Source organism: Rana temporaria, chromosome 6 (genome assembly GCF_905171775.1).
Source record: "Rana temporaria chromosome 6, aRanTem1.1, whole genome shotgun sequence".
In the NCBI taxonomy this organism is placed as follows: Eukaryota; Metazoa; Chordata; class Amphibia; order Anura; family Ranidae; genus Rana; species Rana temporaria.
The window spans coordinates 146,402,218-146,417,040 of NC_053494.1; the positions used below are offsets into that span (position 1 = coordinate 146,402,218).

A 14,823-nucleotide genomic window follows, 5' to 3' on the forward strand; every position below is an offset into this window, starting at 1 on the left:
TCGGAAGCCTGTCGGAAGACTGTCAATCAAATAGGAACGCCCAGTCCCGCATGTATCTCTAAAACGGTAAGTACGGCTTAAATTTTAAAAAAACTACCCGATTCCCCTTGACAAAATGAGCATCAATCTAATGTTAAAAAATGTACATTTCCGGGTGAACCTCCACTTTAAAAGGTGTTGTAAACCCTCATGGTTTTTCACCTTAATACATTCTATGCATTAAGGTGAAAAACTTTCTAGTGCTGCAGCCCCCCAGTTTTACTTACCTTGACGCTGTCATCCTCCGGGCGGGAACGAGCATACCAGATCTAGCCGGTGTCTTGTGTCCTGATTCGATAGATTGATGGCAGCGCAGTCGTTGGCTCCCACTGCTGTCAATCAAATCCAAAGATGCAGTGCCCAGCAGGGCGGGGCCGAGTCCTGCATTCTGTAAGGGTGTCCACCTTAGGAAAACCTTCTCCAACATGGACACTCGATGCAGGGAGGAGCCAACAGTGCCACTGAGGGACCCCAGAACAGGTGCAAAAAATAAAAAGGGGGGGGAAAAAGAGGGTTTATCAGTGCCCATCAATGTAGCCCATCTGTGCCCATCAGTGTACATCGAGGGACTTTGCAAAATGTTATAACAAAATATAAAACAGGTTTTGTATTTTTTTTTTTTAATCTGCCTTTAATTAAAAAAAAAAAAAACGCAGAGGTGATCAAAAAAACACCAAAAGAAAGCTCTATTTGTGGGGGGGGGTATAAAAATGTCATTTGGGTGCAGTGTTGTATGACTGTGCAATTGTCAGAGTGAGAGCGCTGAAAGCTGAAAATTGGTCTGGGCAGGAGGGGGGTTTAAGTGCCCAGTAAGCAAGTGGTTAATAGATGGAAAGTTGAAAAAATTACTGAAGGTCTGCTATTGGCTCCCAGTGCAGTAGCGAGGGAGTGGGGCCGAGTCCTAATGTCTGTCAATGGACACAGCAGCGGGGCTCGAGTGTGAGCACGTACAAGTGCCCCCATGGAAAGCGACTTAGCATGGGGGCACTGGACAGAGGTGAGGGGCCAGGATTGCCGTCGGGAGACCCAAAAAGAGGAGGTACGTCCCCGCAGAAAAGCCAAGTATAGACGTGTGTGTCATTTAAAAATGAATAAAAAAAAAAAATTACCTTTACAATCACTTTGAATACACAAAGGTATGGCAACCCTGGATAGACAACTATCTCCCATCAGGCTTTAAATCATCACTTCTAGAGCCATGATTGTACAACAAAAAAGTGGCAACCTCCCCAACCGACAACTAGCCTTTGCAGTAAGGTTCACATGGAAGGGCAACTCACATCACAAAGAGATTTCTCAGGACACTTACCAGCTGGCCTGCAAAAAATAAATAAAAATACAAACAAATGTACCCTGTAACAATTTACAGCGGGTTTTGTTTGCACACATTTGCAAATATATGTGCAAGTTGCAGCGCCCACATCAAGGCTCCTCTGAATTGTTAGACAGGGCCACCCCTCTCCATTTTTTAGCTTGAAAGCGTCTCAATGTGAAAGGGGGCTTACTCCTCACCAGCCCCTTCTGTACACAAACCATCTTTTAAACCCCCCCCCCTTCCATACTCTATTTTTTTTTTAAATGTATGCAGGCATAAAACACAAATATCACCAATATACAATACAAAATAAAAAAATCCACAAGTAAAAGACAGAATGCAACGTACACACGGTCATTTTTCAGCATGTCGAAAAAACAACGTTGCACCCACACCATCGTTTTTAAAAAATTATCTAGCAAAGCGCGGTGACGTACAACACGTACGACGGCGCTATAAAGGGGAAGTTCCATTCACCTTTGGGCTGAATTAGCCGATTCCGTGTTAGTAAGAGACGATTCGCGCTTTTCTGTCTGTTACAGCGTGATGAATGTGCTTACTCCATTATGAACGGTAGTTTTACCAGAACGTGCGCTCCCGTCTCATAACTTGCTTCTGAGCATGCGCAGGTTTTTTACGTCGTTTTGGCCCACACATGATCATTTTTTACATCCCGAAAACCGTCATAATTTAAAACGACGTTTAAAAAAATGCAGCATGTTCGAATTTTTTTTGTTGTTTTTTTAGAACCTGAAAAATTATGTGTAGCCCACACACGATCATTTTAAATTACGTTTTTGAAAAACTGCTTTTTTTTTTTCATGCCAAAAAATGATCGTGTGTACGCGGCATAACAATACTTGTTCTAATCATTTAATTTTTTATCGATTACCGACTGGCTCACGTAGCTATACTGCTGCAGAATGGCTCCCCTGGGGGAGAAACCCATGTATGGGTACTTCCTTATCTTTTTCAGCCACCAGAAGGCGCGTGTTGTGCTCGCCCCCTCCGTTGGACTACAGGAGAGTCAGGACGCCCACTAACACACAGTTCCTTTCTCTATCTGCAACGTAGAGAGCGTCCTGACTCTCCTGTATTCCAGGGGAGGGGGGTCGAGCACGACACTCCACACCAGGGAGAAAGCCTTGCATTACTGTGTGGAGTTACAGACAGAAGAACAGGAAGTGAGGATTTCACAGAAGAAATAAGGACAATTAAAAGCAAAATGGAAGGATGAGGTAAGTGAAGGAGGACTGCACTAAGGTGAAGGAAGCTATTTAGGAAAAACATTTTTTTCCTTTACAACCCCTTTAAGGTTTTACATATTAGTTGCAGCTGCAAAAGAACGTAGACAAAAAAAAAAGAAACAATACTGTACTGCTGTTAGCACTGCTGCTTGCTGTGTTGGGATCCTGAGACTGGCTCCTGCCGTGTCCCAATCTTTTTATTACTATGTACATGTTCCCCATGTGTGCTCATCCTTTTCCTCTAGCTGTGCGTTTTTCCATCAACAATCCAAAATCACTCAAATAGGTTTGCTAAATTTTAACTAAACTTGCCTAACTCTTGCCAGTAGACCAACTCAAAAGATCCACGTTAGGAGTCATGCAGAAAAACTGAAGTCTTCCTGTGTGGATCCTTGGTAAAGGCCAAGCACTCCTTAGACCTAAAGTTCTAGGGAAGTAAACAAGTACCACTGACGACACAAAGGATCCAAAACATTTCATGACAGCCTCAAAGACCCCAGGTGTCAATCCTCCAGGCCCTGACCAGCAGTCCTCTGCTATCTATTTACAGTATTCTGTACTGCGCTGTAGAAAACGTCAGCGCTATATCATTTTGGAAAACAAACCATAGATGGAAACAGAAGTGAACCAACTACATAAGCAAAGTGCAGCACAGAAAGAACCCAGTCTATCTCACTTTATAAAAAACAATGTATCATTTAGTGTCATTTTAAAAGCTTCACTTCACGCACAGCTATGTTTAAAAGGGTTAAACCTTTACTATTTTGTAAAACTCCAATATGAATCGTAAGAAATGTCCGTTGGAAGTTCTAGCAACTACTCATTGGGGCTTTTACACACCCGGTCCAGTAAAACAGGGAATTTTTCAAAACAGCTTATGTTAAAAAAAAAAAAAAAAAAAAAAAAAAAAAAAGTACAGAAAAAGAATAATATGTCAAAAATAGCTAGTAAAAAAACATAAATAAACCTTAAAAATATACACGGCAAAGAATAGATATAACCATCTACCATGCGATCTGGTGTGTGCAAACTAGGGGTGCAACGGATCAAAAAACTCGCGGATCGGATCGATCCTCGGATCGGGAGTCACGGATCGGATCATTTTCGGATCAGTAAAAAAAAAAAAAAAAAAAAAACACAAGACAAACAAAAGTTTTGTCTTTTTGTTTATCAAACACTCTTAAATTACTTTGGAATGATATAAAATCAAGTTACAGTGCACAAGGCATAATATCTTATTTTTAACATAATGAAAAACAACTTCAAGTGCAACATAAAGGCATGTCTTCTTCCTTGAAACATGGACCGATGGGGCAATGAGTCAAAAACAACTTAAAGTGCAACATAAAGGCATATCTTCTTCCTTGAGACATGGGCAAAGAGCCAAAAACAACTTAAAGTGCAACATAAAGGCATATCTTCTTCCTTGAGACATGGGCCGATGGGCAAAGAGCCAAAAACAACTTAAAGTGCAACATAAAGGCATGTCTTCTTCCTTGAGACATGGGCCGATGGGCAAAGAGCCAAAAACAACTTAAAGTGCAACATAAAGGCATATCTTCTTCCTTGAGACATGGGCAAAGAGCCAAAAACAACTTAAAGTGCAACATAAAGGCATATCTTCTTCCTTGAGACATGGGCCGATGGGCAAAGAGCCAAAAACAACTTAAACATGAATAATGAAAGCCTAATATGTCCACATCAAAGAAGAATAAAAGAAAGAAAGCATTCCTGAGCTTATAATTTCAAATTCTTTTTCAAAAAGACAAGGATGTCTACATTCTCTGGGGAGAGTGTGGACCTCTGTGCAGTCACTAGGTCCCCTGCTGTTGAGAACACTCTCTCAGAAGGAACTGAAGAGCCTGGCACAGCGAGATAGCATCTTGCCATCTTGGCAACATGAGGGTATTTACACTCATTGCTTTTCCACCATGTCATCGGATCACCATCGACTGTAATGCCGCTTGCTGCCAGCAGATAGGATTCCACCTCCTCTTTGATGATGTCAGCAGAAGTCTTGTTGTCTTTGCTGGCAAAGGTCTCTCCAAAAAGCTCTGCCATCGCCGACTTCTTTTGTGGAGGAGATGAGGAGTCCAAGTTTGCTCCTGTTGGCTCTGCAGCTTGAGCTTGACCCTGCAGAAAAAAAATTGTTGATTAATTAAACCTATTTATTTTCATGTTTCATAGACATTAAAAATGTGGCAATATTATTGCCACATTTTTCATGTCTATGAAACATGAAAATAATAACATTTAATAAAAGCCATTATTACAAAAAATATTCTTTATTTACCTCATCACAGTCTTTAGTGCCCAGACTGCTCACAATCTCGGTGGTGAGGTCACTGTATGTCCTCTGGCGTAGGGCAGGGTCCATGTGAGACAGGGACTTGAACCTTGGATCCAGGGCAGTAGATCTGTGAAGGTAGTCCTGTAGAGTAGGGGGTGAAGTGTATCTGGGCTGCAGGTCCTCTCTAATGGCAGTCTTGACATCTTGTGTGATGGTGCTGTCTTCCACACCTGGAGCCATGGATTGTAGAATCCTTGTTTTTAGGGGCATGATCATCGATACAGATGGTGAACTTTCAGTGCTCAGAAGAGATGTTACCATCTTGAGGGGTTGAAGCACCTGGAGGACCTCCTCTGCCACTCTCACATCATCATCAGACAGGGTAATGATGTCCTTGACAATTTTCTTTAGGGTCTTGTCAGTCAGTGCAGAGTATATAGCTGCCTGCTGCTCCAGATAACGCTCCAGCATATCATAGGTGGAGTTCCACCTTGTTGGCACATCATTTATGAGCTTGTGTTTAGGCAGCTTTAGCATTTCTTGCTTTGTTTTAAGCACATGGGCAGCTGTTGTGCTTCGGTGGAAATAGGAAACCACCTTCCTGATCCTCCCAAGGAGGCGGTCCATCCTACTGACAGAGATTCCCTTCTGAGATGCCAAATTTACGACATGTGCAAAGCACCCTATCTGTGGGCCCAGTCCTGCCTCAATCACGGCATTAACTTGGTTTTTGGCATTGTCAGTTGTGACTGGGATATTAGTACTGGGCCTCTTTAGCTTCCATTCGTCCACCGCTTCTGTCAGCACCTGCGCGAGATGAGCGCTTGTGTGACTCTCGTAGAGGGGGCGTGTCTGCAGCACCGGACTTCTCATCTCCCAGTCTGCCGTGATGAAGTGAGCGGTTATTGTTATATAGCTTTCTGTTCCCCTGGACGTCCACCCGTCTGTCGTGAGCGCAACAGACGATGCTTGGGATAGTTCATCCACGACTTTTTTCTTCTCCTGTTCATAAAGTTCTGGCACAACCTTTTCGCTGAAGTGGGTGCGCGACGGGATGTTGTAACGTGGCTCAAGCACGTTAAGCATGTGCTTAAAGCCCTCGTTCTGCACAATGGAATATGGCCTCATATCTGCACCTATAAACACGCCGATCGCTTTTGTGATTGCTTTAGCCCGGTCCGATTGTGGAATGAGGGGCTGTTTAAATGCTGCGGTGATGAGTGGTTGCTGAACAGCTTTTGTTTTCACTCCTGTGACTGTCAGTGGAACACCGGGGTGATGACGCTTCAAATGCGTGGCCATACTTGACGTGTTTCCACTATCGTATGGCTTTCTTGTGCCACAGTGCCTACACGCCGTCACGGTTTTATCTACCATCCTCTTTCCCTCATGATCATATTTCACAGGGAAGCCAAAATGATCCCATACAGGAGATTTAAACGACGCGGGGCGTTCAAGCTCCTCCTTTCCTCCGCTCGCCATGACCACACTGTGTGTGTGGACTGATTCCTTGCCAAAGTAGAGGCAGGATGTGGAGGTGCTTCGGTAGCCTGAAGGACGGGAACACTGGGCACAGTGGGCACTGCAGTCAGTCGCCCGACTCGCCAGTCAGGGAAGCTCACCTGGAAAAAAGGAAAGAAACTGCACTAAGACGTAAGACCTAGAAGCAATCTTGTGCAGCCGGCGGTGGTCCACAAAAATTACCTAAAACTCAGTGGAAGCGGCAATCCTTCTGCAAAACCCCAATACAGTGAATAAAATATAGAAAAAATAGGATTAGCGCTAAACGTAATATTACAATAGTGAACGACCGACGTAAACGCATGAATTGACAAGAACACCATAAATACAAAAAATTATAAAAAAAAAAAAAAAACTATGGATAATCTAAAAGTCAATTTGGATAAACGTACAAAACGCCGCAGTTGATTGAATTTGCATGAACCTGTGAAAATTCCACCATCATATAGTCCCCATTCCCCAATATAATTGCCACATTCTCCCCGCCACTAATGTAATATCCACAATCTCCCCCGCCACTACTGTAATATAGACGTCGTCTCCCAACTGTAATATCCAGACATCTCCCCCCCAGTGTAATAATATCCACAGACATCTCCCCACTGCTGTAATATCCACGTCCATTGCCCCCACCTCACTGTAACATCATCCACCATTGCCGCCGCCACCTCACTGTAACATCCACCATGGATTCACCATGGCGGTGGCGGCAATGGTGGATGATGTTACAGTGAGGTGGCGGCAATGGTGGATGATGTCAGGGGTGGATGATGTTAGTGAGGCAGTGGCGGCAATGGTGGATGATGTTACAGTGAAGTGGCGGCAATGGTGGATGATGTTACAGTGAAGTGGCGGCAATGGTGGATGATGTTACAGTGAAGTGGCGCAATGGTGGATGATGTTACAGTGAAGTGGCGGCAATGGTGGATGATGTCAGGGGTGGATGATGTTAGTGAGGCAGTGGCGGCAATGGTGGATGATGTTACAGTGAAGTGGCGGCAATGGTGGATGATGTTACAGTGAAGTGGCGCAATGGTGGATGATGTTACAGTGAAGTGGCGGCAATGGTGGATGATGTTACAGTGAAGTGGCGGCAATGGTGGATGATGTTACAGTGAGGCGGTGGCGGCAATGGTGGACTGGATGATGTTACAACATCCACCATTGCCCCCACCTCACTGTAACATCATCCACCATTGCCGCCACTTCACTGTAACATCCAGTCAGACTCATCCACTAATTTTTCCCACTAATAATGATAGCCAACATTGCCCCCACACTAGTAGTAACACTGTAATAAATAATAGCCATTTTTCCCACTAGTAATAATAGCCAACATTGCCCCAGGCCAGTACACACTGAAAATAAATAGCCATTTTTCCCACTAGTAATAAATATATAATAGCCAACATTGCCCCCAGTACACACTGAAAATAGCCATTCATTTTTCCCACTAGTAATAATATAATAGCCAACATTGCCCTCAGTACACTTACTGTACTACTTGTCTCTCACTGTACACTACTCGCAGACAGTCACTGTAGTCTCTCACCGTATTGCGCGCTCTGGTAGAATACACGTGCAGACTGCAGAGGGAGGGGTGATGACATCAGCGCGCACCGCCGTCGGGTAGACAAAGATAGCCGACGGCTCCGGAGCTAGGCCGAAGCCGCGGCCTTTCCTAAGGACGCGGCGGCGGTGCGCTCCGCGGATCGAATGCTGTGCCGATCCGTACAGGTCGGCCCGTTCGGATCGCGGATCGGACATGATCCGTTGCACCCCTAGTGCAAACCACACTGCGTTTGTCATCAACTTTGTATTGACAACCGCAGAGGATCACAAACACTCTGTGATTGCAATGGGGTGCGGGAAACACGCAAGGATCACAGCATTTCCCACACCTTTTTAGAGGCTACAGAAATAGCGACTGAAAACTGCCTCCCATTCTTTGCAGCGTGTGCATGCACACTGGGGCGGTGCGCTTGCGGGACGTTAGAAAAAGTCCTGCAAGCAACATCTTTGGGGCAGGCTGGGAGCGCTGTAAATAGCGCTCCCAGAACGCCCCGCCCACTTAAATGAATGGGCAGCGCTTTGGAAGCGCAGCAAAACTTTATTTTTAAGTTTACTATGTCACGTGACCTTAAGAAAAAAAAAGCCCAGCAAAAACACCCGTCGCATTAGCAGCGTGGCAGTGTGAAAGGGGTTTAAGTGTCATTTCTGTCTGCTGCTTCACTCCTCTGCTAACAGCATGAATCACGTCGGACAAGTTTTCCTGACACCAAGAGAAAAACGGGTGACAAGGGAGGGAACTCCAGTTGAATGACAGCCTCAGCTTTTTTCCTGTGTACATTCGTTCAAAGTGCTGAATTTTAAAACTTATCCGAGAGTTCAGAAAACAAAGGGAGCAGAGGGCTGAAATTACGCTCTGCACAGCCCAGTGAGGAGAGCTCTGGGAGCTGATTGGAGGCACGCCCCATTTTTTTCTGAACTCTCAGATAAGTTTTAAAATTCAGCACTTTGAATGAATGTAGAGAGGGGCTGCAGATAGACAGGTACAACTTCTAGAGGAGGATTTGTTTCTCCTCTCCATCACCTGAGGGCAGTCACTTCATTGGGGATACAGCGCATTTTCCACATGTTATGTTTTTGTTCCAAAAATTGATTAAATACATTTTCCTCAAAATTCTACAAACAATACCCCATAATGACAATGTGAAAAGGAGTTTGTTTGAAATCTTTGCAAATTTATTAAAACATAAATAAAATAAATCCCATGTATTCACAGCCTTTGCCATGACACTCAAAATTGAGCTTCTGTTACAGCGAATCATCCTTGTGATGTTTCTACAACTTTATTGGGGTCCACCTGTGGTAAATTCAGTTGATTGGACAAGATTTGGAAAGGCACACACCTGTCTATATAAGGTTCCAGTTAACAGTGCATGTCAGCGCACAAACTAAGCCATGAAGTCCAAGGAATTATCTGCAGACCTCCAAGACAGCATTGTATCAAGGCACAGATCTGGGGAAGGGTATAGAAGAATTTCTACAGCTTTGAAGGTCCCAATGAGCACAGTGGTCTCCATCATCTTTAAATGGAAGAATTTTGGAACCACTCGGCCAAACAGAGAGATTGGGGGTGAAGGGCCTTGGTCAGGGAGGTGACCAAAAACCTGATGACAGAGCTCCAGCATTTCTCTGTGGAGAGAGGAGAACCTTCCAGAAGAACAATCATCTCTGCAGCACTTCACCAATCTGTCCTGTATGGTAGAGTGGCCAGATGGAAGCCACATGACACCCCACCGGGAGTTTGACAAAAAGGCACCCGAAGGACTCCGAGGCAATGAGAAACCAAATGGATGGCACCCGAACTCACATGGTGCTTTTTGTTATTATTGCAGTGCCATTTGGGCTCCGAGGCACAATCGCAGCAGGGATCATAAAATACGAAATGTGAACTGGACATAAAATCTTTTAATACAAATCTTCATTTAGGTTATAGTTTTATTAAATCTGACAAATTTAAAGTTACATAGTTACAGTACATAAGAAACCGCAGCTTGCTATGGGGGCAACTAATGGAAGAAGTGGACAGTATAATATATTTAAAAAAATAAATATATATAACAATGCTGAAAGGTTTTCTTAAAAATAACAAGATCCATATATGTCCATGCTGGAGACTTAACTGTAGTCTTTCATTTAGCCAAAAACGAAATAGGTTGATAATCTCATGTCATTACAGGTGGGTCTGTGTACAAGGTGGAAGGAGAGCGAATGGATAAAAAGACAAGCATCACAAAAAGCTTTAACAACTCACCCCTCCCACAGGAAGGAAGAAAGAAAAAAATTAACACACACATTTAACTAACACAGGAAACCTCTGAGAATGACGACGATCCCAACTATACACGCTACTGAAAAACGTAATTCAGCCGCAGAGACCAAGAAACCTCTTCCATAACTGGAGAACACAAAAATAATCCAGTCTTTGAAATGTATACACCTTTGAGTGTGCCTAATGTAAATACCCCTTTTTATTAATGTGCGCAATAATATTGAAAAAAAAATTTAAAAAAAACAAAACAAAAGTTATATTTACAAACCTAGTATTTAACCTCCCTGGCGGTATGATAATGTCAGATTTGTGATGCTGAAAGCGGTACAATTGTTTTGCATGTAAACTTGGCATTTTATATTGTAGGCCTGTAATTCTTAGAAATAACTCACTTAATGGTTCCGGTCATAAAAATGTTTTTTTTTTTTGGCCATTTAATCTGAATTTCATTATACATCACATTAAAGATAGTAATAGATCCGCAAGCGATCGGTAAATCGATCTACCACTTGCCTTATTTGCTGCAGCTCATGCTGTGACCGTTTCCATTCTATGTGTGGGCATCTGAAGCCCAGTACATTTATTTTTTCTCGTTTTCGTGGAGAGGTGCATGCACCTCTTGATCTTGCGTGTGCGCAGTAGAGTGGCGCTCTAATGTGCAGGTTGTTTGTGCCGTTGTCATGACAACGGGCGGCGGTGGAGGAGGAACGTCCCGCCTCGTTGTTATGACAACAAAGATAAACAACCTTAATCACGTCATTTCCTATATTGAAATCCCGCGATTTTTCGGCACAGAAGAGCGCAGTCTCCTGGGAAATTATGACTCTCATTTCCCAGGAGTCTGTGCGGCTTAGCTAGGACAGTAGAAACACTGCGGTCCAGGAAGAAGGCAGATTAGGAATTCTGCCTAGCAACTGGGTTTTCCAGGGAAGTAAAAACGTTTTTTTTTCACAGAACGGTTTTAATGATATTTAAAAGGAAGCTAGTGCAGTACAGTGTTATTTTAGGGTGGAGTCTAGTAGACATCCCGGGTATGATAAAGTTTGAAACACAAAATCTATCTATAAATAATTATAACAAATAAAAAATTATTCAATAATGTAATCAAAAACATTGAAATTTGCTCAGTTGCAGAATTGTCGCTGTTATTACTTTCAGTGTTTGATGACGAATTTCCCCACAAATGGCTATCGCTCAATTCTGAAAGTGATTCTAATTTATTATGGCCGTTTTCTAGCTGGTCTAAAACCACTTTGGATGTAAAGGGACAATTTTTGGTTGCTATGGACAATCTCCAGTTTTCAGGCAGAAAAGTATTTATAATATAAAAGTGCATGCAGGACACTGGACAGACCACTAGGGACAAAGGGGGTGTGTAATTATTTGATACAGTACTGTAATCTGTAAGATTACAGTATACGGTGTCTATACTGTGTTTTTTACTTTTTGAATTTGGCGACAAACTCTGTCCCCGTGCGTCACGCCGCTCGCAGGGAACGGAGCTCGGCACTGTGAATCGAGCGACACACAGCGGCTCGCAGATCACAGTGGGGAGACATTGCAGGATCCAGGGGACAAGGTAAGTAGCCTGTACATGGATCCTGCGATGCGATCCTGAGCCACACTCAGGATTACCGCCATGGAGGCAAAATACATACACTATATTGCCAAAAGTATTGGAACGCCTGCCTTTACACGCATATGAACTTTAATGGAATTCCATTCTTAGTCCGTAGAGTTCAATACTGAGTTGGCCCTCCATTGCAGCTTCAACTCTTCTGGGAAGGCTGTCCACAAGGTTTAGGAGTGTGTCTATGGGAATGTTTGACCATTCTTCCAGATGCGCATTTGTGAGGTCAGACACCGATGTTGGATGAGAAGGCCTAGCTCATAGTCTCCGCTCATAGTCATCCCAAAGGTGTTGAGGTCAGGACTCTGCACAGGCCAGTCAAGTTCCTCCACCCCAAACTCGCTCACCCATGTATTTGCTCACCAATGTACAAAGCAAGGTCCATAGTCATGTTGGGACAGGAAGGGACCATCCCCCAAACTGTTTCTACAAAGTTGGGAGCATGAAATAGTCCAAAGTGTCTTGGTATGCTAACACCTTAAGAGTTCCCTTCACTGGAACTAAGGGGCCAAGCTCAACCCCTGAAAAACAAACGCCACACCATAATCCCCCCCCCCCCCTCCACCAAATGAGGTGGACCAGTGCACATAGCAAGGTCTATAAAGACATGGATCTTGGGAATAAACAATGCCGCATATTTGGTGTCCATGGGAGGAATAGTGCCCCCTCATTGGCGTCAGTGGGAGGAGTTGTGCCCCATTTTTGGTGTCCGTAGGAAGAGTTCCGATCCTTAAATGGTGGCAGTGCGGAAAATATGCCCCATTGCCGGCATTAGTGGATGAAAATAGTGCCCCAAGAGTCTGATAAAATCAAGCAAAGGGCCGCAGTTTGGAGACTCCTGATCTAGAGCAAGCAAACAGATCAGTTCTGACTTCATTCTATAGCCAGCCATACAAAGATTGAAATTCAGCCAGGTCAGCAGGAACTGGACGAAATTTATGGTCGCTCCCGTTCATTAGAATTAAATCTATCAATTGACTTTTCAAGAAGCAGCTTGTTGGTAAATTTGTAGTTTTTGCTTGATCAGCACCTACAGCCAAACTGCTGCAGAGCTGATCAATGTATTGATGGCAGGGGAGTCCCATTGTCAGAATACAATGACACAGAGGGGAGGATTCCCCCATTCATATTGAATGTGTGGATGGGGTAATCGGTTCAGTTTTTTCTGAACAAAAAACAGAACAATGTACGGGCAAGCCAAACGTTCTAATGCAGAAGACAACTGTCATTCTTAAGCCAGCCATTCATGGATCAAAATTCTGCCAGTTTAGCAGCGGCTGGATGAATTTTGATCCATGTATGGGCACTGGGGTTGTACAGAAGTCATTCTACCAATCGACTTCTATACAACCACCCTGTCAGTTTTTCCCCACTGGATCAGTGCTGCAGGGTGTAGCCTACAACACTGCTTAGTGTAATCTGATGGAAGGGAAGTCTGTTAGAATATATTAGCTCAGCGGGGAGGATTCCTCCATCTACACACTTGATCAAGTCTTATTTTGTTGAACACGCTGGTTGAACAAAAATAAATAAAGGTGACTCATCTTTGGGCTGCTTTAGGAGACATTAAATTGGTTGCATAGATCTTATAGAACTACTATGTGGTTTAAATGTTTTGTTGCTATGAAACAACACAGACAGTTCTTATCTCTAGCAACCCCGGATGATTGTTACACGTGAGGCTCAGATAATTTGGAACTGTAGTGTATGTCAGGCCATGAGTGGATTGACTTGATAGACTAAATATATTTTAAATGACTCAAATGCTCAGGCCCCACTTACAAAGCTACACTACATTTCTGCAGGAAACACATCATATCCTCACTTCCTGTCAGAAGCAGCACAATATAATTAGCGACAACACACATGCACCAGTTTTAGACCTCAAAGTCAGTCCCTCTGGCTGGTTTTTAAACACCTACAGGATGATTTACTAAAGGCAAATATACTGTGCACTTCAAGTGCATTTGCTCTAGATCTGAGGGGAAGCTCTGCTGGTTCCTATCATCCAATAAGGCACAAACAACAATGCTGTTATTTTACTTGCATGTGATTTGGTATTCATTGCAAAGTGAAGCTTTACCTCATTTACTAAGCTCTGGGGCAAGTGAACTTACAATGCACAGTACATTTGCCTTTAGTAAATCAACCTTCTAGTCTGGCACTCTGCATGATTTATGGTGTATATGTAGGTACATGTACAGGGGGACGACCATTTGTTAAAGTGTACCTACATCCAAAACCTATTCTATTTTTGGATAGTAGGGGTTCGGTTAGATGGCAATGTCAGGTTTGTATTGCCATCTGTGTCATTCTCTTGATTTGTCCTAGTGACCATTATTGCCACACACAAAATCAAAATTTTTCAATAGACGACAAAACACGAGGCAAGGGAAAAATCTTCCAATGTGAACACCTATTTGGTGACAACTGTTTAAGGGGGGGGGGGGGGGTCTATCCAAACTTTGTAAAGATTGCTACTTCTCATTATGTCTCAATTAGAGTGAAGGAATATCTCCTTGGATTCCAAACTTTTTCCAATTCTATCAGAAAATTCTACACTCTAAAAGGTAGCCATAGATACAAATTGCCTGACCCCATCTAGTCTCCCACATACTCATCCAGCTACTGTAAACTGTATGCAAGGTCAGGGAGTCGGCAGGGCCGCAGCTGTCAGACATCTGGAAAAATCTCACCCTCCACTCAAGCTGAAGCGTCAAAAAGATGTAAATTTAGACAAAGTGTGTGTCAAGGGAAAACAAATAAATGTTTTAGTTCAAAATAGTTGCAATGGACTAGAATGATGAGTACTGAGCATCAATGGGCACACAATGACCACCAATGTTATGAGGGAAAACATCACTGACCTGCAACGTTAAAAGGAGGCACACGGCACCAGAAAAAGGCACCAACTCCTGACCACTCAAATCTGCAAGATGTTCG

The 14,823-nt window shown here is 43.4% G+C and overlaps 2 protein-coding genes across 2 annotated transcripts in view; both read right to left on the minus strand.

Annotated features, from left to right (window-relative positions):
• The window catches only part of LRRFIP1 (LRR binding FLII interacting protein 1), a 175,163-nt gene that overhangs the window by 73,965 nt on the left and 86,375 nt on the right, over positions 1 to 14,823 (minus strand). The window lies entirely within an intron of this gene.
• Positions 3,755 to 6,750, minus strand: LOC120943880 (E3 SUMO-protein ligase ZBED1-like). The gene is made up of 2 exons (XM_040357507.1): positions 4,895 to 6,750; positions 3,755 to 4,734 (listed from the first exon to the last, which is right to left on the minus strand). Exons 1-2 carry the CDS (start codon positions 6,371 to 6,373, stop codon positions 4,339 to 4,341), a joined length of 1,875 nt encoding a protein of 624 aa, XP_040213441.1. The 5' UTR covers positions 6,374 to 6,750; the 3' UTR covers positions 3,755 to 4,338.

Coding starts and splice junctions, on each gene's coding strand:
- LOC120943880 (XM_040357507.1), bottom strand. CDS start 6,373: ATGGCGAGCGGAGGAAAGGAGGAGCTTGAACGCCCCGCGTCGTTTAAA. Junction 4,735..4,894: donor GCACTAAAGACTGTGATGAG/GTAAATAAAGAA, acceptor TTTTTTCTGCAG/GGTCAAGCTCAAGCTGCAGA.